Here is a 22,866-nt window from a genome sequence, read left to right on the forward strand (position 1 = left end):
GAGAGCCCAGCCCAGACTGTCTGGTGTGTTGGCCTCTGGGTTCCAATGCCCCTGAGAACTGGTGGCCACTGCTATCCTACAGGTGGAAGACATTGTCCATACCCCGCAGGGACGGAGTCTTTTCTGCCTCCTACAGATGGAAGGGTGTGCTGAGCCTGGTGACCTAAACACGGATCGTGGATCTGATACGATGCAAGGTGAGGAAGCAGGAGTTTTAGAACTTTCCTTTACTCCAGCTCAAATAAACAACTGCTTTCCAAGTACAACGGAGCACAGAGACCTCACTCAGAAAAGACGCTGGGGCGGGGGCTGCGGCCCAGCCAGCGCCTTCCTGGAGTCGTACCCAACGTCAGGAGTGCTCCAGGACTTCCAACAATCCCTCAAGGCGGCACTGACGCATCGGAACCAACCAACTTAGACCTTGGGGGCACCTCCCTGCTTCTAGGGGCCACCGCACTGGGGACAAGGACAGCGGGGATGAGTCAAATCGCCATCCGAGTCATGCCATGGCTGGCGTGTGGGGACAACAAGGGTTGCAAAGGGGTCCAGGCTGTGTCACCCCCCAGAACGGCCTGCTCTGAGGAGCCCCCAGAAAGGAGGAAGCCACCACAGGGAACGAGCCACGTGGCCTCCCAGGTGTCTAACGCCGGCAAAAGCAAGTTAGCCGAAGGGCTGCAGGGGGCGCTGGGTGGCCTGTTTTGCTTTCTTTGGACCCTCGGCCTTGCTTTCTGCCCATTCTTCAACTGCTTTATGATACCACCTTGCGAGTACAGCCTCACAGACAACCACAGGCCTGACTTCCTATGGCAATGGCATTGGCCCAGGCAGGCAGGCAGGCAAATACAGGGTGCTAGAAAGAAAAAAAGATCCTCCCAGGGAGCTATGTGTCCACCTGCAGGAGGCAGCGGTGGAGGGTGCTTCCTGGAGCAGCGAGGTCAGGCCTGGTCCAGGGAAGCCCCTGCCACTCCACCAGCCTGCTTCTGTCCCTGGATCTGTCCCAGAACCCCAGCTGGCCCGCCAAGCCCCACCTAACCCAGCCTTCCCTGAAGGGTCTCTCTTCGGCAGGCCCTGTGAGCGAACAGATCAGAAACAGAGAGAAACACAAGACCCGGGTTTCCCTGGGCTGCTCTAGAGCAGAGGAGGAGGAAGAAGGTTTGCAACGGTATTTATCTAATGCTGCGTGGTCCCTGCAAAACGCAACTCAGGGCACTGCCAGGCGAGTCTTGGCAGCTGGCCTGGGTTGTTCCTGGCGAAAGACAGGAGGTCCCTGGCAGGTGCGTCAGACCCCAGGGTGCAAAGAGAAGGAGGTGTTAGTTTTGCCCAGCGCCCCCTAGCGAGATGCACACCACACTGAGGACGTCACTGAGTTGCTACTTATTACCCTTCTGCCTGGGATGAGCGAAAGAGCTGACACCTAGAAACCACACAAGTTCTCATCCCCTCCCTTTCTCCAACTTGTAATGCGAGTACGTCCTGCAGAGCCACTGCACGCTCACCCGAAGCGCAAGCCCGACACAACCCCCCTCACACCTAGGGTATACCAGCCGCCCCTGTGACGGGCCGGCGTCTGCCACAGAGCACATCTCCAACCCTGAAAGGGAAGGGGGAATAAAAGAATCAACTCAAGCCATCCTTTGTGTTTCCAATGGAAATTCCTTGAGCAAGTGTCCTTCAAACGAATCAAGAAGGCCCAACCAACGAGGAAAAGCAACTTGTAGTAGAGGCGAACGTTCTTTTTCTTCTCCTACCAGGTATTGGCAAGCTCTGAACTACACGCCAAGGTCTCCACCTCTGAAACCCAACCAGCAGTGCCTTGTCCATTGCTGCCTTGATCTGAGCTCCGGAGGGTTCAGGGTCTTCCCACTCGCCCCCAGCAAGCCCCTGCCTGGCCTTGGGAGGCATAGCTACAACCATCTTCCCCCAGGGGGCTTTAGCACTGACTTCCCCTGACCCCCTGGGCCATGCCCTGGGAGGACACCTGAGGTTCTGGCACGGGGCACTGGAGGAGACATCATGCAAGCGGTAAACTCACCCACTTTCTGATGGGATCCCTTCCGCCCAGTTAAACTCAGGGCAACTCAGCCAGCTGAAATCAGTTACTTTCATAAATGTAGATCCCGCCCAAGGGCATTCAAAAAGCAAAGCAGAAAAGCCATAGCGCCTCTTCCATTAATGTCTCTCAAGAGCAGGGCTTGGGCCTGTGCTATCAGAAGACAGGGCTCCATCGTCAGCAAACGGTCAGACTGGGAAGCCTGGCTCCAGCTTCGCAAGCATTTCTGGGGGCTCCAGCCCTCTTCCCATCTCGGGTCAGGCCTGTGTCTGAATTAACCACATCCTCAGGCTCCTGTGGTCACAGAAGACCTGATTCCAGGAGATGATGCTGTCTAACTACTTGGCAGGGGAGATCTCAGTTCTGCCCCAGAAAGACCGGGAAGTGGACGGTCCCTTCACGGAAGCTGGTCTAGGAAGAACGCCTGGCTCCAGGGCTCCTGTCATCAGGGCTCTCAGGTGTTCTTGGGATGCCTGAGGGTCACAGCACAGCCAGGTGACCAGCAAAGCCTCTTCTTGGGTCAGAGCATACAGGAGGAGCTATCAGTGTGGCCCAAAAAAAGAAAAATACTTGCAAGGAGGCATGACCTAAAGAAACCCTGTATTTAGAAGAAAAGAAGATCTAGAAAGCATATTTCTCATTGGCAAGGGGCATTCCATCTCTGAAGTGTAGCCGAGATGATCAAAAAGGCCACAGTGAAGGATGGATGTCCAAGGGCTTAAGACTCCAGGAACCACCCACTCCCCTCCACCCCCAGACATGACTCATGAGTCACAGCCGGATCTGGGGGTCAGTCCAGCTCATCCGTAAGTACAGTCAGTCACATTGCAAATGACACCAGCGAACGCACACCAGGGTGCTAATGCAGAACTTGTCGCACTACGGGGCATCTCAAGGACGCTTGGTAAAGCCACCTGGGGCAGAAGACACACATATTGCTTTTTCATGCTACATTAATCCCAAAGGATGGGACTCTGGGGTAGGACCTGTGACCTAAGAGGTTCCCTGTGTTGTTGTACACAACACATCCTGCCAACTCGAACAGTGATGTCCAACACTAACACGAAAATAAAGTCCATGAAGAAAAGAGAGAACAGAAAGAAAGGGGCTGGTGGCTCCACACTACCCCATTTATACATTTAATACTTCTTCCTACCATAATAACATGTCCTTCGGAACTGCACTGAACAAACTCTATTGGTTACAGAATTAGGAAGGCATGAGTTGCACATCTATTTATAGATTTAATTTGAAAGTTTCTTAACAACATCAAAAAATATAAACTTAAAGTATTTTAACCATGTTTTCTGCTGGGAAATGGTAAACAAATCATGCCTGAAGTTAAACTTGGTCTATAACATATTCAGTTAAAAGTTCTAACTAAAGGATATATCGGCTTGTTTCAAAAAATACTTATGTCTGTTGTCCTCAATACAAAATTCTACACTATTTTCAATAAATAAATAATAAAGTGTTTCTTAAAAGTATGAAATGTAAACTTTGTTGTCCTTTCCAACACACACTTTTTAAAAATTGATTGAAACATGACAGGTTCTCATGGAAAATTAAAAACACTACAGTTCCCAGCAAAACGGGTACTCTACCACTATGCTGACGCTATCATTTAGAAAGCACTTCTACACCCCTAATTAAATTCTAAGGACCAGCAATCAAAGAGAATACCACCTAAAGCAGGAAAGCCAGACTCGCACCAAGAGGACATGCAGAGAAAAACCTCATGGCCACAACCAACTGGGATTATGAGAACGTTAACATGCGAACAAAATATGGCCCACGCTTTTCATTAGCAAACCATTATTATTCTAATTAACCGGCCTAACTCCTGGCATTTAAGGGTAAAGAATCTAAGAACTCAAACCAAACAGCTTGGCCCATGGCCATTCCCTCCTGACCCTGGCAACAGGCATGCATGTGTCTCCCTGTAACTCAGACACTGACGTGTGTGAGACCCACATCCTTGGGCTTGTGGGCCTGCATGCTCCTATGGGCTTTCCCTCATCACGTAGTGGATTTCCCTCGTGTCTCTCCACCCTGCCTCCTGCTTGTCATTTTCTCTTGTCACACACCTGGGAGATCTAGAACATGTCTTTTTGGGGGGAATATGCCAAATACGGCCACTGAAATTTCCCATGATGACCGGAATCCAGTACATTCAAGCACAGAATAGGCCTAAGAGCTGGCTCTCAGCAGCAACTGTTGTCAGGACACAGCACAGGGCCCTGGGAGCCCTGAGAGCCCTCTCCACCAATGACTAGTAACCAGGACTTGGTGACACGGTCAAGCTGTCCTCCCGGTGGCCCACAGGATGTGATCCAGCAGAGTGCAGCTCTGTGGAGGACACGCTCCCTCGGTCATCTTCCGAGCGTGCCGCAGACCAGAACTGAGTCACCTGATGGTACGCAACAGTGTGTTTCATTGACATACGTCTCAGACAAGGCCTAGAGGGGAATGGAACGGCGGTCACAGCACACATGTTGGCATCTCCCATGGGTGGGTCAGCTCCCGTGAGACCATCATAGCATCTCCCTGGTGGGCAATGGGATTTCAAAGCAATGACAGGACCATCACGATTGTTTCTAAACATCCGGGGACTGGGCATTGCAGGCCAAGGAGTCTACTGGGGGCAGCAGGAAGGTAAGAAATAAGAGGATTACATGAGTTCTCAAAAAAAAAAAAAAAATACAGACACCGCATGTAGAAATCTGATTTCTAATCATCAGACCCGGGCCCAGAGCCTGGGCGGAGCCAGACTCCCAGCTGAGGTTAGCTGGGGGCTCTGGGAGTTCAGAGACCCTAGAAACCATGATGACACCTGCGGTGAGGGGCAAGGAAGACACAGTCTCGTTTCATAACAGGAGAGGTTGTTTGGGGTGGGGGCAGGATTGTCAAGGATTCCTAGACGCTCTGGGGGCCTGTCTTTGCTGTCCCATTGCCCTGTGGCTGAACGCCAGGGATGCCGAGCGAAGGAACACAAATGCCAGACAGCACCTGCTGCCTCAGGTGGGAGCTCCTCCGAGCACGTGCTGAGCCGCTCCCTACGGCTCGTCAAACAACTGTAAGTCCAAGCGGACCACAATCTCTCCTGTGGGGACTTCGTGCAGCAGGAGACACTTTGTAACTGGCCCCTTGGAGCCCTGGTCTTTCTTGATGTCAGCCACACGGATCTCTGTTCGACCCAAGAAATCTGAAAGGAGACAAACACACCGTGCTCACAAGAATCCCTTCTCCTCCAGGCGCGCACCCGCCATCGCAGTCTCCTCGAGAGAAGCTATGCCTTCCTTCCGCTCTGAGCGCTAGGTAGGCCCAACACTGGGGTCTCCACCTTATTCCCTGCGATGTGTCATTATTTTTAATATAACAGCAGCAAACAAAAAGCTTCCACTTAACAGAATAAAGAGCCCTGGGGCCAGCGCTGTGGCAAAGCAGGTAAAGCCACCGCCTGCAGTGCCGGCATCCCAAATGGGCACAAGTTCAAGTCCTGGCTGCTCCTCTTCTGATCTCTGCTATGGCCTGGGAAAGCAGTAGAAGATGGGCCAAGTCCTTGGGCCCCTGCCCCTGTGTGCGAGACCCAGAGAAGCTCCTGGTTCCTGGTTTCAGATCGGTGCAGCTCCGGCTGTTGCAGCCAATTGGGGAGTGAACCAGCGGATGGAAGACCTCTCTCTCTCTCTGCCTCTCCTTCTCTCTGTGTGTAACTCTGACTTTCAAATAAATAAATAAATCTTAAAAAAAAAAAAAAGTTAAGAGCCTTGACTTGGGAGGCAGAGAGTTCTGGCCACATGATTAATATTTAACCAGCTCTGTGACTATCTTTAGGCCAAAACCAACAGCACCTAACTCACAATGAGCTAATTCACACAAGGTAGTAGGAGAGGAAGGCTGCATGGAGCCCTTTAAATCTTGAGGGGGTAACACTGCCCTAAAGCCCTCACTCTTTTTTTTTTTTTTTTTTTTTTTTTTTGACAGGCAGAGTTAGACAGTGAGAGAAACACAGAGAGACAGAGAGAAAGGTCTTACTCCGTTGGTTCACCCACCAAGTGGCCAGCGCACTGCACCCATCTGAAGCCAGGAGCCAGGTGCTTCTCCTGGTCTCCCATGCGGGTGCAGGGCCCAAGGACTTGGGCCATCCTCCACTGCCCTCCCGGGCCACAGCAGAGAGCTGGACAGGAAGAGGGGCAACCGGGACAGAACCTGACGCCCCAACCAGGACTAGAACCCGGTGTGCCGGCGCCGCAGGCAGAGGATTAGCCTAGTGAGCCGCGGCGCCAGCCAAGCCCTCACTCTCGTTACTTGTATTTCTTCACAGTCAAGTTGAGGCCATAATCTTTAAGCTTAATCTCTAATTTCTATGGGGTTGAGGCAGAGAGCGACAGTTTCTTAGAATCTCTGGTCAGAGACCATTGTAAAGCAGGCACAGACGCTGGCTAAAAGAATGATGCAACCAACACAATTTTGCTCAAGCAACCCCTTGCCCAAGCAGCCGTGCCTTCCAAAAGGGCACAGATTGCTTCTACTGCCATGGTCATGGGCTCTTCTGCTCCATTAGCATTGGCCAGTTTTAAAATAATAAAAATTAAATATTCTTATTTTATTTGAAATGCATGGAGACACAGAGAGTCAGCCAGAAAGAGAGACAGAGAGAGAGAGCGAGCTTCCACCCACTAGTTCACTCCCCAAATGCCTGCAGCAGCCAGGGCTAAGCCAGCAGCTCCATCTGGGTCTCTCACATGGGTGGCAGGGACCCAAGTCCTTGAGCCACCCTCTGCCGCCTCTCAGGTTGCATAGTGGCAAGAAGACGGATCAGAAGTAGAGGAGCTGGGCCTTGAACCAGGCACTCCAGTATGGGACGTGGGTGTCCCAAGTGACATCACCACCACAGCGCCAAGTGCCAGCCGCTCCGTATCAGCGTGGCTTTGTGCCAGGGATGACAGAACTACACTGAAACTCCTAGGTACACCCCTGTTGGCAGCTACCTGCTCTGGACAGCCCAAGACTGTGACGCAAATCCAAGACAAGGACACTGTGTCTGTGCACCGGGCTGCACCTGCTGTGCATGAAAGCCTTATCTTGGGCCAGCCTCATCATTTGAGAGAGAAATCCAAGCCACTCTGGGCATCGCATCCCCAGGAGAGGAGGCGTCCGCCCGCACAGGCTGAGTGATGGGGAAGGAGCAGCGAGCTATGAGGCACGCCCGCGACTCACCATCGGGTGAGAACTGGTCCCTCTCGAACACGGTGATGCACAGGACTTCCTGCTCCAGGTCTCTGATGAAGAACTGGCAGTTGGAATTCCACTTGGGGTTCAGGGTGTCCTGGATCGTCTTGGTGATGTGGCACTGGGAGCCCATGGTCACCTCGCAGTAGGGGTTGCTCTTTCCTGGAAGGCACAAAACCCTTCACCAGGGCGGGAGCCACAACTCATCCCGCTCCATCACCACGCGGCCTACGTGGCCTCACATGGAGAAGCTGGGCGAAAACACACAATTCAGCACCACGCTTCAGACAGGGAACCGACCAGGGCATCCATGGGCTTACGAACCAGAGCCCTCCCAGGCAGGCTCCGAGTGTGCCACAGCCACTGGGTGTGAATGCAGCCACGCGGACCTTCCCGGACAGCAGAGCGAACAGCTCCAGGGAAGACTGCAACAGCCGCATGGGCCACCGGGGCCGCGCAGGTCCTCACCGTGTGACCGGCAGGGCTTCAGCTCAATGCCCTCTACCACGTTCACCATCAGCCTTCCAATGCCCGTTGCCCTCTGGGACCGCACTGGAACAGCAGAGGGAAAAACATAGCACAGATGCACAGATGCTTCACCCTTAGCCTGGACACCTGCCCCGCCCTCCACCCGTGCTCCAGCATCCCAGCCTGCACCCTGTGCCCAGCCATCTCACGACCTCCCCGCTGCCCCCAGGAGCCTGTCCCAGCTCTAAGGGATCTGAGCCTGGCCAAACGGCTGCCCCACGGCAGCGTGGCCAGAGCCCGGCCCGCGGGAGTTACCCAGGTAAGCCTTCTCCCGCTTCTTCTTCTCCGTCTCTATGTAGAGTTCAGAGGCAGCTTTGATCTTCTGCACCCAGGCGGTCCTTGAGCGGGAAAAGACACAAAGTTGCCAAACAACACAGGAAGGAGGCTTGGCTCTGTGCAAATTCCGCTCCCAGGACTCCGCTGTCTTTGTTTGATTTTTAACAAAGGCCCAGGAACGACAGCGTGATTTTATGTCCCATGAAGCTCATGCGAATCCCTGCCATCCATAGGAAAGGCCTGAGTGACATTTTTATGGCCAACACCTGCACTGGCGTCATCGCAGAAGAGAACCTCAGATCAACAGGGTCCAGGAGGAGACATCACAGGGGCTCCTCTACGTCCCCAAGAGAGAGCCTCGCTGGGAAGCTGCCCAGCCCAGAAAATCCAGAAGGCTCTCGCCTAGGAAATCACCCACGGGCAGGGCAAAAACCCACGTCCCGGCTGGGGACCACCGGCATGGGGAGCGGAACACCCGGGTGGGGCTGGGAGGGAGAGTCTCTGGTCTCCTGAGGACCATATGCGCCAGAACTGGAGCCAGCTTTCTCGCTTGGCGCAAGCGCTCCGTGGAATGCGCTTGGCTTCGTGTCAAGTTCACCCTTCAGAAAACGATCTGTTTGATTTGGCTGCACGAGATCGTCTTGAAGATTGCAGCAAAATCCAGCGCTGCAGGACGGGAGCCAGGGGAGGCGGGGCAGGGCAGGTGGTCCTGCCAAATCCCCCAATCGCAGGAAACCTGTGGGTTTCTGCCATGTGGGGAGCGCGGGAACACCTGACATGCTCCATTCATCCCAAAGAATGCTGAAAACTTCTAGAGAGAGAGAAATCCCAAGCAACACCGGCTTGGGTCGATGTTATTTCTGAAGAACCCATGCCCCATGTTCAGTGGTTAAGGAGCTCTAGAGAAAAGTGTCACGTCTTCCACCCCTTCCAGCAGGAGTTACAGCACTGCGGCTGGGGGATGCTGGAACTGGGGACCCGAGCTTGCTGGGGGGAGCCTGGAGAGGCTGGGGGAGGTCTCACCTCTCGTTTATGCTTTCTGCTCGGAGGGTGTAGACCCGGTCGATGTGGGAAATGTGGAAGATGGGTTCATCTCCAGAAGGGTCCGTGGGTAATTTCACTAGAACCTCGTTTAGGAAAATAGGCTGGAAAAGAATGTGAAGGCATCACAACAGTGGGTGGGGGTCCCTGGGCTCCCCGAACTCCAAGCGTGTGTGTGTGCAGGTGTGTGCCGATGTGGGTGTACATGTGTGTGAGTGCAGGTGTGTGTGCCAATGTGTGTGTGTGTGTGTAAGGTGCCTATGCAAGCATGTTCTGGTAAATGACTGTGTGTGCGTGTGTGTGTGCATGTGTGTGGATGTGCGTGTGTGTGCCGATGTGTGTGCAGGTGTGTGCCGATGTGGGTGTACATGTGTGGGTGTGCATGTCTGTGCGTGTGTGTGTCCCAATGTGTGTGTGTGTGTAAGGTGCCTATGCAAGCACGTTCTGATAAATGACTGTGTGTGTGCATGTGTGTGTACATGTGTGTGCATGTGTGCGTGCATGTGTGTGCATGTGTGTGTGCTGATGTGTGTGTGTGTAAGGTGCCTATGCAAGCACGTTCTGGTAAATTACTGTGTGTGCACGTGTGTATGGATGTGTATGTGTGTGCATGTGTGTGGGGATGTGCATGTGTGTGCCTGTGTGTGTGCTGATGTGTGTGTATGTAAGGTGCCTAGGCAAGCACATTCTGGTAAATGTGTGTGTGTGTGTGCACACCCACGCCTGAGCGTGCATTCCAGGAACCAAGACTGGGCATGTATGTGTGCGCATGTGTCTCTGTGCTCCAGTAAACCAGACCAAAGTTGGCGTGACTCCCAGGAAGCTGGATTGGAGGCAGGGTTTGGTGTTCATGTCAGATTTAATGCTGCACGTTACACATGAGAACAGCTCCCTTGCATTTCCAGGTATTTTCTGAGCCCTCAGAATAAAATCTGTTTCAATGAAGTCCGCCTCCCCACAGTCTATCCTCATCAGCACGTCCCCTGCCGCTGCACACGCAAGCGATTCCCTCAAAGACTTTCACACCAAGTTTCTAGTAACACTCTGCATAAATTCATAGCTCTTGCTCCCAAAATACAGCTGACTGCTGCTTCTGTAAAAACACCCCCACACAGGCAAATTTGGAAGAAAAAAAAAAACAATATCCCATGACACAGAGATGCACAAACACAGGCATGCATGTGAGAGCAGACCAGACCCACGCTCGCGGGAATTCTGCACACGAGGACCACTGAGATCAGCTTCTAACAGGAAGGGGAGAGAGCGTGAAAGGTAGTGGGGCCGCCTGGATGATGATGCTTTGTCACACCTGCCTGGTCTGCACACTGGCCCGAGTCCCCCAGGGAAATGCGTGTGTTTGTCACGTCCCAGGGGACTCTGGGCAGTCACTCGGCTGCCAAGCAGTGTTCTATCCATCAAATGGAGTGTTGCTGGGACTGCACTCCGCGTCACTAACCCTGAAGCCTGGCTTGTCCCCACGCTGTATCCTCCACACCACAACCCTCGGTGCTGCTAAAACTCTGGATCCTTTGAGAACCTGACGTCACATCACCCCTAACAGCGCCATCTCGGCCGGAACTTACGGTTTTGTACATTTTATACTGCAGGTTGGATTTGGGGCTGAAGACTTTGTCGGTGCCGGAAGACCCCAAAGGCTTGGTGATCTGGGTCAGCAGGAGGAAGTCGTTGAACAGGAAACCGTAGAGCTCCTTGTTGCTCTTGGCCTTGTAGAGTTTCCCGCTGTGCAGAAACTTGCGTGGCCCCAAGCAGTTGGTCACTGAATTGAACACAAGTTGCTGAGAAAGGAAAAACAAAACCCAAAGAAGACAGGATGAAGGCGGGTTGGGCTTTTAAGTCTGTTTCTTTGCATCTGACCGCACGGGCTCCCGCGGGTGGGAATCGGAGGGCAGCCCCGCAGGTGCGCGTCCTCAGCTCGGATGCCCTGGAAGACTTCATGCAGAACCCTTTGGAGCAAAGAAAGCGGCAAAGGCGAGGTTCTGGGGAACTGGGTGTATCACGCTGAGTCTCAGGTATCATTGCTGGGGCCTTTTCCCCAGGGTCTTAGAGTGTGACGAGCGCGCTTGTCCCTTGGACTCACTGCAAAACGGGGCAGCGAGGAGAAGCGCCCAGGCCATGGCCACCTGGACACCTCCCAGCTGGGTGCGAGGTGCTAGCGGGGCGGGGTGTGCTGTGAGCCAGCTGCCACCAGAGGGCACCGTACAGGTTCCCGCAGCCCCACCGGCTCCCAGGAAGCAGTAGGGACACTCGCTGTTCAATTGTAGGGACAAATGCCCCTGTCCACGCAGCCCCTGGGGTCCAGGCCCCCAGCCTGAGGATGCCCACAAAACTCAGTGGGGTTTGGTGACGCCGCAAAGCCGAACACAGCAGATGCCACCCACAGAACATGACCCCACCCACCCAGCTCACTGGCTGTGACGCTTGGAAGGGGACCGCTCTCTCCCTGCCACTCACCCACCCTCAGAGACGACAGGGGACCTGAGATGCTGCTGTACCGTGCTGTTTCTCACCCGCAGGTTCTGAGACGGCAGAAGGGGACTGGGCCACCCCAGATCACTCTGCAAAGCTCCCACTTGGGGACAGCAGGGAGCGACGGAGGGAGGCAAAGCCGCAGCTCCGAGCCAGGCAGCAAGATGACGGGCACAGCCAGACCTTCGTGGTCCTCCCTTGCCCGCACAGCTGCCCCAGGGCGACGTCCACCTGCAGCCCGAGGGCCCAGGGGCCCCTCCAGAGCTGGGCACCCACAGCCTCTCTGGGGAGTGTTTGTGTTCATAACGAGTTCTCCAAGAGAAGCCAGAGGCCACCTGTCCACCTCCAATTCGAGAGAAAGGCTCAGCTGTGTCTATCACCAGAGACCTATCAGTGGCTAGGAAAGTGGCCACTCCTGTCCACCCCAAGGACAAACAGAGATGGATAGATGGCTTCCCTCCTCCTAAGACTGACAGTAAAGGGCTAGGCCTCCACCTGCAATGCCGGCATCCCATATGAGCACCAGTTCGAGTCCCAGCTGCTCCACTTCCGATCCAGGTCCCTGCTAATGGCCTGGGAATGCAGTGGAAAATGGCCCAAGTCCTTGGGTCCCTGCACCTGCGTGGGATACCCAGAAGCTCCTGGCTCCTGGCTTTGGATCAGCCCAGCTCTGGCTGTTGCAGTCATTTGGGGAGTGAACAAGTGGATGGAAGATCTCTCTTTCTCTCCCTCTGTCTATAATTCCACCTCTCAAATAAATATATAAAATCTTAAAAAAAAAAAAAAAAAGACTGACGGTGACACTCCAGTGGAAACTTTAGAGAAGGCGAATGTGGGCTGACCGCCGGCTTCCTCCAGGACCATAGCCCTTGAGAGTGGAAGGTCTCGTTAAGTTTTGATTTCAGGGTTTGTCAATGAGCAATAATCACGGAAGACACTCAATCCACGTTTACTGAAGGAGTGAACAGTAAACAGACGAGCCGGTGCCTGGAAGGCACAGCAACACAGAATTCCACATTGTTGTCCACAGCCGTCACCTTGGGCTGCTTCCACAACTTGGCTTGTCCCCCACCTACCCCGAAGGTGGACAGGAGGTGTGGCTGGGAGGAGCCACTGGTGGTGACTTCCTTAGGCGGTGACTACCTTTAAAGCTTGTAGGAGGGGCTGGCGCTGTGGCACAGCGGGTTAAAGCCCAGCCTGCAGCGTCGGCATCCCATGTGGGCACCGGTTCAGGTCCCGGCTGCTCCACTTCCGATCCAGCTCTCTGCTATGGCCTGGGAAAGCAGTAGAAGATGGTCTAAGTGCTTGGGCCCCTGCACCCATGTGGGAGACCCGGAAGAAGCACCTGGCTCCTGGCTTCAGATCAACTCAGCTCCAGCCATTGCGGCTTTCTGGGGAGTGAACCAGCAAATGGAAGACCTCTCTCTCTCTCTCTCTCTCTCTCTCTCTCTCTCTCTGGTTCTTCCTCTCCCTGTAACTCTGTAAAAGAAATCTTAAAAAGGCAAGAAAAGCTTGTAGGGGACAAGAAGCCACGGGGAGCATGGAGGAGGTATACACATTCCCCCAGGGCATTGTGGGAACTCCTAGTGAATGGTGTGCATGTGCACGTGTGTGTGTGTGTGTGCGTGTGTGTGCACATGCACCTTTATACAGAAGCAGAAAAAATGAGACTAAAGGAAGGGTTAAGTGACCAGAAGAGAATTAACAACCAAAGGGCAGATTTCTGTTTCTAGAAGTATGGTTCCCTAGATACTCTGAATGACTCAACCAACAGAAATGTTTTTAAAGATTGAGTAAAATAGAAAAATCCACTTTTCAAATGCAGGCAAGCTGGCAAAATATAAAGACAAAGAAATGTGCAGAAGCCAGAAGCAGAATAAAAATTGAAACGTTGGAAAATAATCAAGCTCCAAAGACAGCTTTGGCCTTGAGCCTCTCTCTCTCTCTCTCTCTCTTTTTTTTTAAAGGCTTATTTATTTATTTGAAAGGCAGAATGACGGGGAGAGAGGGAGAAAGAGCGAAAAAACAGTATCTTCCAAGCACTGGTTCACTCCCCCCAAATGCCCACAACAGCCTGGGCGGTGCCAAGCCGAAGCCAGGAGCCTGGAACTCCATCCAGGTCTCCCACATGGGTGGCAGGAACCCGGGCACTTGAGTCATCTTCTACTGCTTTCCCAGGCGCATTAGTAGGGAGCTGGACTGGAAGTAGAGCATCCGGGATTCATATGGGAGGCCAGCATCACAGGTGGCCGCTTAATCCACTGGCCCACAACGCCAGCCCTCTTTGAGCCTGTCTTGAATCCAGAGACATTGAACTTCCCTCTGCGTAGCTCCACAGGGGCAGGGGCAGTGTTTCCACAGAAACCTGGGCCAGGGGGTGAGTGACAAACTCAAGCACAGAAGGGCTACATTTCATGTAGGGCGATCCTGGCAGCAACACTCTCAGGAATGCAACTCAGACCACAGAGACGCCCACAGCTGGAGGTCCAAGGAACCCTGAGTTCATGGTCAAAGCTCACAGGACGCACACAGAAACAAAGCATGCTTAGCAAGAGCCGGCAGACACAGCGGACAAAACAGCAAGGCCCACGGCTTGAACTACTGCGGTCATCGGACTTGGAATTCAGACTTGGAATATGTCCAGAAACGCGTTGAGAAACAAATGAGCATGGACCCTTGCCAGGGACAAGACCCAAGGCGGGACCCAGTGGATCAGAGAAGACAAACGCAACCACTGGTGACGGAAAACAATCAGGAATTCAGTGACCGGATTAGACCTCCGAGGAGAGGCAGCTGGGGGTCGGTGGATTCTCTGGCCCTCTCGCAAGCTGACAGACAGGCCCGGGGCCCACCCCCCAGGCGGCTACCTCGGACAGGCCCTCGCACTGCACGTGCGCCTGGATCCACTCCAGCCGGTCGGAGTTCTCCTTCTCACGCACGCCCTCGTTCACCTGCGAACACAGCTCTTCCGCCTTCTCCAGGGCGTGCTTCAGGTGGCTGTAGTCAGGGTGGTTTTCAGGAGTGTTTTCCAGGATCTGCACAAGAGGACAGAAGACACCCAGCACCCTGATGGGCTACCCTGGTGGCCTTGGAGTCCTGGAGGGCCCAGCCCAACAGCGGCTAGGCGCAGTTGCTGCCTGAATGGTGCCCATTGGAGCAACCTTGGCTCTCAGCAGCAGGTGCAGCAATGACCAGCTCCATGCTGGTGCTAGCCAGTAGCCTTGCAGGAGCCAAGCCTCATAGCAAGAGGCAACAGACAGTACCAGCTTTGAGGACTCAGCCCAGCCCTGTGCTTCTGCAAGCAAAACTCTAACATCCACGGTGGACAGTAAGCCACTCACAAACCCACAGGCTCAAGGATGGCTCTTGGATCCATGGAGCCAGAAAGGACCTTACAGTTTCTCTGTGAAAAGCTTCCCCCTCTATCACAGAAGGAACTCGGGCCAGAAGCCGGGAACAGAACCCAGGCATCCCAAGCCCATTTGCGCGCTCTTTCCTGACCTGATCACTTACGAGGGGACTTACAATGGAACCCCAGATCCACAGCTGAGCGATGTCCTATTAACCCCTGGCAAGGATCTGAAAGCTGGCCGGGGACAAGGGTGCCACATCACTTATGCTTGGCATGTGGCCCAGGGTATGACAGCAGCAGGCCCCCTGGACAGATATCCCTTGGAAAGGGCTTGTTCCTGGGCCCACACAGCTCTGGAGCTGCGTGTACACAGGTGCGTCAGAGCAAACGGGACTTCTGAGCTAGTGACTGAGAGTCCAGTTCTGGAGTGAGACCTCTTGGATTAAAAAGCCAGCGCTGTGGCATGGAAAGTTAAGCCTCTGCCTGCAGTGCTGGCATCCCATATGGGCGCTGGTTCAAGTCCTGGCTGCTCCATTTCCAATCCAGCTCCCTGCTATGGCCTGGGAAAACAGTGAAAGATGGACCAAGTCCTTGGGCCTCTGCACCCACATGGGAGACCCGGAAGAAGCTCCTGGCTCCTGGCTTCAGATCAGCGCAGCTCCGGCCATTGCAGCCAATTGGGGAGTGAACCATCAGATGGAAGACCTCTCTCTCTCTCGTTCTCTTTCTCTCTCTCTCTACCTCTCCTTCTCCCTCTGTGTAACTCTGACTTTCGATTAAATAAATAAATAAATCCTTTTAAAAAAAGAAAAACCCCATGCCTCATCTCCAACCATGCCGATATCACCAGAGGGCAGAACTCAAGATTCAGAATTTTCTAGAGCTCTCCAGGGGATTCCACCATGCAGCCGAGTGTGAGGCCCACGGCTGGGAGCCCCCACAGCTGGCTTACATGAGTTCCTCTGTTTTGTTTCAGAATGAAAACAGGTTTATGGATTCGTCTAACTACAAAAGGGACATTGCACAATGTACAAAGTTTAGAAAATTCAGAAAGCTATAGAGAACCTAAAAATCATCTGCAATCTCCTCATTTGGAGAGAAACTCTATCTACATATTAGTTAATGGACTCTGCCCCGATGCATACACGCGTAATATTTCAGGATACAAATTAGATCACACTGCCCACTTTGTACACTGCTTTATTGCACATCATTTCATGGCCATTTCATATGGATCTATACTATGATGTAATGTCATTTTTTGGGAGGGTGAGCCATGATGCAATTCAACAGTTCCCTCCTCATTAACCAGGGGCAGGGAGCCTTTTTACTGCCAAGAGCCATTTGGTTATTGATGCCATCTTCACGAGCCACACAAAATGATCAACCTAAAACCAGCCTGCCTGGGGCCGGCGCTGCTGTGTAGTAGGCTAAGCCTCTGCTCGCAGCACTGGCATCCCATATGGAGACCACTTCCCCGGCTGCTCCTCTTCCGATCCAGCTCTCTGATGACAGCCTGGGAAAGCAGTAGAAGATGGCCCAAGTGCTTGGGCCCCTGCACCTGCGTGGGAGACCCAGAGGAAGCTCCTGGCTCCTGGCTTTGGATCAGCACAGCTCCGGCCATTGCAGCCATCTGGGGAGTGAACCAGTGGATGGAAGACCTCCCTCTCTGTGTCTCTCCCTCTCTGTGTCCATAACTCTGCCTCTCAAATAAATAAATAGATCTTTAAAAAAAAACCCTATCTTGCTGTAGATTCATCAAATCTTGAGTACTGCCTGTGGTTGCCTTGGCAGCACCAAGACCAGATGATTTTCGTGGGCCTTATTTGGTCCATGGGGCAGGTGTTCCCCATCCCTGCCATAGATCTTCAAGTTGCTTCCGCTTTTCCAATATTTTTCTGCTTATTTCCTTAGAATAAATTCCTTGAAGTATAATTATTGGGCCAAAGAAAGTGTAGGTTTTTTCCTTTTTTTAATATTTATTTATTTGAGAGGTAGAGTTATAGACAGAGAGAGAAGAAGAGACAGAGAAAGGTCTTCCATCTACTAGTTCATTCCCCAAATGGCTACAATGGCCAGGAACTTTATCCAGGTCTCCCACATGGGTGCAGGGGCCCAAGCACCTGGGCCATCCTCTGCTGCTTTCCCAAGTGCATTAGCAGGGAGCTGGATCAGAAGTGGAGCAGGGGCTGGCACTGTGACGTAGCAGGTGAGGCCACCGCCTGCAGTGCCGGCATCCCATAAGGGCGCCGGTTCGAACCCCAGCTGCTCCACTTCCAATCCAGCTCTCTGCTGTGGCCTGAGAAAGCAGTAGAAGATGGCCCAAGTCCTTGGGCCCCTGCATCTGCATGGGAGACCTGGAAGAAGCTCCTGGCTCCTGGCTTCAGATCGGTGCGGCTCCAGCCATTGCGGCCAATTGAGGAGTGAACCAGCGGATGGAAGACCTCTCCTTCTCTCTCTCTCTCTCTCTCTCTCTCTCTTTCTCTCTCTCTCTCTGCCTCTCCTCTCTCTGCGTAATTCTGATTTTCAAATAAATAAATAAATCTTAAAAAAAAAGAAGTGGAGCAGCTGGGACTTGAACTGGAACCCATATGGGATGGCAGCGCTGCAGGCTGAGGCTTAGCCCACTATGCCACAGCTTTGGCTCCCTGAGACTGTGTGCTCTTTAGCGCCACTCGCCACTGCCTCCCAGCAATGTTCAGTGACAGAGTTATCCACTGTTCTACTGGAAATTTTTTATTCTTTTTTTATTATTGAGTCATGAGTGCTTGATACACGGATATAGATACATGTTTATATTTCAGTGCCAATTTGTACACAGTTAAAACTGTTTTACAGTTTCTATGTGTCACTTCTCTTCCACCTTTGCTCATTACTTTTTGTCACACAGAAGAATGTTGATGCCAATAAAACACATAACATGGTCTTGATATGCCAGAGTCAGCCATACAGACGTGCGTGGAGCACACCTGGAAGTGCCCCCGGGGCAGCTGCGGCCAGCACACGGAAGGGCATTCCTTCCAAACCTTCAGATCTCTCTGTGCACCACAGTCACAGGTAAAATTTCCCCCTCTGCTTGCAGAATGGGCCATACTATAGGATTGCACCATGGACCGTATTTTGTTTTGTTTTGTTTTCACATAACATTTTCTGGATCTCTTTCTATGCTAATACATAGAATAAAAGTTGTCCTCTTTTTTCTTCCTTCCTTCCTTCCTTCCTTCCTTCCTTCCTTCCTTCCTTCCTTCCTTTCTTCCTTTTTTTTTTTTTTAAGGTCTATTTTATTTATTTGAAATGCAGAGTGACTGAGAGAGAGACAGAGAAGTAGAGCTTCCAATTGCTGGTTCACTTCCCAAATGACCACATGGGCTGGGCCAGGAGCCTAGAACTCCCTCCATCCAAGCCTCCAATGTGGGTGCAGGGGCCCAAGCATGTGGGCCATCTTCTGCCGCTTTCTCAGGCACATTAGCAGGGAGCTGGGTTGGAAGCAGAGGAGCCAGGACTCAGAGGAGTTATCCAATATGGGATGCCAGCACTGCAGGTGGCAGCTTAACCCACAGCATGACAATGCCAGCCCCTGCCTTGTACCTTTCAAAGTATTGTCGTGGTACAGACCTCCCTAACTTAATTAGCCACTCCCTTTAGTGAACACAGGCTGTCCCCCAGATTCAAAGGTACGTGCGAATGACTGTAAATCCTTGAATTTCTATCCTTGATGCTATGCTAAGAATCTCTCCAACTGGCCACTTTTCCATTCTTTTTTTTTTTTTTTTTTTTTTTAGATTTAGTTATTATTTATTTGAAAGGCAAAATTACAGAGAAGCAGAGGCAAAGGCAGAGAGAGAGAGAGAGAGAGGTCCTCCATCTGCTGGTTCACTCCCCAGTTGGCCGTAATGGCCGGCCAGAGCTGCACTGATCCAAAGCCAGGAGCCAGGAGCCAGGAGCTTCTTCCAGGTCTCCCACGTGGGTGCAGGGGCCCAAGCACGTGGGCCATCTTCCACTGCTTTCCCAGGCCACAGCAGAGAGCTGGATCAGAAGTGGAGCAGCCAGGATATGAACCTGCGCCCATACGGGATGCCAGCACTGCAGGCAGCAGCTTAGCCACTACGCCACAGCCCCTCATTCTCCATCGGCCCCTCCATTCTCTCTTAACCTCAGCCATCTTTCAGACATTCTCCTGCGGGCTCTGGAGAGCAGCAGTTGCACTTCCGCAAATCATGATGGCTTCTCTTTTCCTTTTTAGTATTTTTGCTTCTTGGTTCTTTTCTGTTTTCCTCCCCATTGGCTAGGCCTAGGATACCTATTTTAAAAGCTTGCTTTCAACATCAGTTTGCACTCAAACTGATTGAAGGAGATAAAAAGAAGCATTCAGCGAATTAAATAGTAAGTGTGGAGTTGGGAGAGAGGGAAGGCTTCTTTCAAAACTAATTATTGAACTTAACAGAAGCGCTCACAGTCTATTTTGGGAGAATGGCGATGAGGCTGAACTAAGGAGATGGCTCATGTGGGAGAGATGTGCTACAAATAAGGAGGCTGAACAACTAAGTAAACATATGGAGCATAATGAGAGTCAGGTTTCTCATAGTGTAGAGTTGCAAATACAGAAATGGCGAGGGGCAGGCCCTGGGTTGTAGCCGGTTAAGCCACCACCTGTGGCGCCGGCATCCTCTGTGGGCACCCATTCCACTCCTGTCTGCTCAGCTTCAATCCAGCTCCCTGCTAATGTGCCTGGGAAAGCAGCAGAAGATGGCCCAAGTGTTTGGGCCCCTGCACCCATGGGGGAGACCTGGAAGATATTCCCGGCTCCTGGCTTCGGTCTGGCCATTTGGGAGAGTGAAGCAGCGGATAGAAGACTTCTCTGTCTCTCTCTCTCTGCCTCTGCCTCTCCCTCCCTGTAGCTCCCACCTTTCAAATAAATAAATAAATCTTGAAAAAGGCAAGAAAAGAAAGGGCGAGACTGCAATGCATTTTGTGGTAACAGATTAGAATAGCAGGTATCGGTGTGAGTTCATGGGTTTAACACACACCCTAGACTGGTCTGGAAATAAATACAAATGCATGAGTACACACATGTAAATGTGTGTGTGTGTGTGTGTGCGTGAATATACTTACATGTATTCCCCAGCTCTGACACCTCAGTAGCCATGAGCACATCAGGGCCACACTTGGGTTTCTAAAGACCATCCTCCATGAAAAAGAACCAGACCCGCAACCGCTCTCCAGGGACCATCCTCCCTGGGTGATGCAGTCACAGGGCCAGTGTGCTCATGGTGCTCTGGGGGGGACACCAGAACCCCAACTTTCTTCTTGTCTTTGCACTGGCTTTCTCGAAGGGGCAGAAGAGAAGCAATCGCCTCACACAGGGTGCCTCCCGGTGGCCTTCCAAAGGCGGCTGGCAGGAATCGTGTTTCTTTCTCTCTTTCCTGCTGGGCAAGTCAGGCCTAGAGGCACACTGGGTCTCCATGGGAAAAGAATCGGGAAGGGAGCTCTCCTCCGGTGACTTGGAGGGAGAAGCCACTCGGCTGCGCATCTGGAGGTTGTACGCTCCCAGCTCTTCTCTGGCTAACCCACCTTCCTCTCCGAGTGCCCGGCAGGTGACCCCAGCACTGACCTACGATGTCCACGCACCGGCTCCCAGGTGTGTTGGCTGGGGGACCTTGTCCCGCCCTCCCGCTTACCAAGGCACCGTGGGTACTTACATTTTTAATGATCAGGGGGTATCTTGTCACCCGCTGCATGGGCTTCAGTATAAAACTGGAAAGAGGCATCCCTTTACATCTGGGCTCCATTGCCAGTCTCTGAAATAAGAGGTTTGGTTTTGTTTTTGTTTTTTTTTTTTTTTTTTCACTTAGGAAATCTGCAAGAGGCAAAGCTGGTGACATCAACAACACTAACACGGCTCAGCACTCCCCACCCACCCACTGTCTCATTCCATCTGGGTGACAACCGAGGCACCCAGGCTTGGAGGGCCGGACTGGTGAAGGCAGGTTCCAGATAGGGAATGGGAGGCCCGCTGCCAAGACCCGTCCCCCAGGGTTCAGCTGGGCTGTCTACACTCCGTGTCACTTCCTCGGGACGTGCGGCTGCTTGCGGAGAGGAGAATTCCGTAAACCCTTGCGGAGTTCCGCGCGAGCTTTCCAACATTCCAGGGAACGGGAAGTCACAGGACTGCGCGGTCAGAACAAAAAACGCCCCTCGGTCCTCGAGAGACTGCAAGGGCTGGATCGAAGCGTCTGGCTTCGGGTGGGGTCACCCACGCCTCTGCAAGGCCCAGGCCGGGCCAGGAAGAGCAAGGGTGGTACCCAGACTGCAGTCTCCAGGCCTCTGGTTCCTCTCCACCCTCGGCTCCCTGCCTCGCTCCACCCACGGCTTCTGCCTGTCCCTGCTAACCCCTCTGGGGCAGAGGAATCCTCTGTGCCCTGTCTACAAGTCCCAGGGACGCCACGGTGACTCAGCTCTTGAAAGCTCAGGTCTGGCTGAGTGCCACTGGCTGGAGTCCCCAGACCTGAAACTCACCAGTACCTGGCCCATCACTCCAGGGACAAGGCGCACTGATGTCCTGCCACGACGAGGCAGGGAGAGGGCGGGAGGAGAGGGGACGGCGAAGACAAGAAGCCCCTTGCCCCAGCCAGGGCTAGTGTCAAGGTTTCCCCATGGCGTTTAAGTCCATCCAATGCTGTGTCCAGAGCTGGCCCCTGGTTGAAACCCCCAGATCCCCATGGCAACCGGCAACCCAGCCGCATGCACATCCCACCTACAAGTGGACGGCAGGCTTCCATGAGGCCCTGACCACACGTACACCTCACAGTGAGGATTCCACAAACACGATTCTTGGGGAGGTGACAGCGGCCTGTGCCCCAGAAACAAGAGGTGCAAAGGCCGGCTTGCTGCTGACTCAGCAAAACGCACCTGGTTAGTGGACGTCGTTTTATTCTCTTCCTATTTTTTTTTCCCCAGTGGACAAGGGGAGGGCTGTTTGCATGGTGTGGTGTGGCCAGCAGGGACCCACTCTGGCCAAGATCGGGTCCCAGGGCTTCAGGCCCAGGGCTGAGGGCTCCAGGGACATTGGCACCCTCTCTCCAAATGTTTCCTAATGGACACGCGGCTCTCCAGGCCCTGCCATCCTGTCTCACACTGACTCCCGTGGGCTGCTGGGAGCTTGAACCCATCAGGCAGAAGCAAGTGGGAGAGGAACATCTTGCAGGATTAGGGCAGAGCCCTGCAGGGAACCGAGGGTGCTCAGAGCACATGGAGGAGGAACCCCGAGGCCCGCCTGGGCCAGCAAATGAGACGGGAAAGCTCCCGTGGGTCCAAGTCAGACCACCGACCCCTGGGAAAGGACCCCTGGAGATGCCTGGGGCTGCCCATCCCCTCCAGGCCCCTCACACACCCAGCTGCCCAAAGAGGGCCCTGCCAGGGACAGCCTGGGCCCCTTACCTTGACAAACTCCTTGAAGTCCGGGGCCTCATCCGTCTTCTGCTGGATCAGGGCGGCTCCGTTGAGCTGGCAGCTGCAGAAGCGAATGTACGGCTGCATGTGCGGCAGCTGGGCGCTCAAGATGTCGCCGATCATCTTCACCGGCATCTTCTCCCCAGACATCTTCTTGCGGACCCGCAGCGCCCTGCACGGAAACCACGGGAGGTGAGCCCCCTCCTGGCATCGCGCCGCCCCCGCCCCCGCCCGGCACAGAAACGTCTAGAATGTGTGCGAGGGACGCAGACCGGAGGGCCACTAAGGGGTCTATTCAGGAGACAAGAAACAGAGACGAAATTGAGTCTAGTGCTAGAGACACACACCGGGTCACTGGGCTTTGGCGCGGTGGCTGTTTGCCACAGTTCTTTCCCACAGGGAAATCAGGACTCATGCAGATGGGATCCCTGTGTTGATGTCTCATTTCATG

At 53.3% G+C, this 22,866-nt stretch overlaps 1 protein-coding gene across 8 annotated transcripts in view; it reads right to left on the minus strand.

Moving 5' to 3' along the window:
• Positions 1 to 2,311: 2,311 nt before the first annotated feature.
• The window catches only part of ITSN1 (intersectin 1), a 225,997-nt gene continuing 205,442 nt past the window's right edge, over positions 2,312 to 22,866 (minus strand). For 6 of the 8 annotated variants that reach the window (XM_051833603.3, XM_051833602.3, XM_089331481.1 and 3 more), the window contains 9 exons: positions 22,404 to 22,587; positions 20,666 to 20,764; positions 14,482 to 14,649; positions 10,711 to 10,923; positions 9,110 to 9,231; positions 8,066 to 8,148; positions 7,751 to 7,834; positions 7,271 to 7,444; positions 2,312 to 5,255 (listed from right to left, as the gene is read on the minus strand). In XM_051833603.3, the coding sequence (XP_051689563.1) occupies positions 5,107 to 5,255; positions 7,271 to 7,444; positions 7,751 to 7,834; positions 8,066 to 8,148; positions 9,110 to 9,231; positions 10,711 to 10,923; positions 14,482 to 14,649; positions 20,666 to 20,764; positions 22,404 to 22,587 (1,276 nt within the window). In that variant the 3' untranslated portion in view covers positions 2,312 to 5,106. Of the gene's footprint in view, positions 5,256 to 7,270; positions 7,445 to 7,750; positions 7,835 to 8,065; positions 8,149 to 9,109; positions 9,232 to 10,710; positions 10,924 to 14,481; positions 14,650 to 20,665; positions 20,765 to 22,403; positions 22,588 to 22,866 lie in introns of those variants that run through there. The other 2 variants (XR_016233033.1, XR_007914559.3) reach the window with 2 other exon arrangements.

The sequence above is a fragment of the Oryctolagus cuniculus genome, chromosome 4 (assembly GCF_051225735.1).
Source record: "Oryctolagus cuniculus isolate XC-2025 breed Fujian yellow rabbit chromosome 4, ASM5122573v1, whole genome shotgun sequence".
Lineage (NCBI taxonomy): Eukaryota > Metazoa > Chordata > Mammalia > Lagomorpha > Leporidae > Oryctolagus > Oryctolagus cuniculus.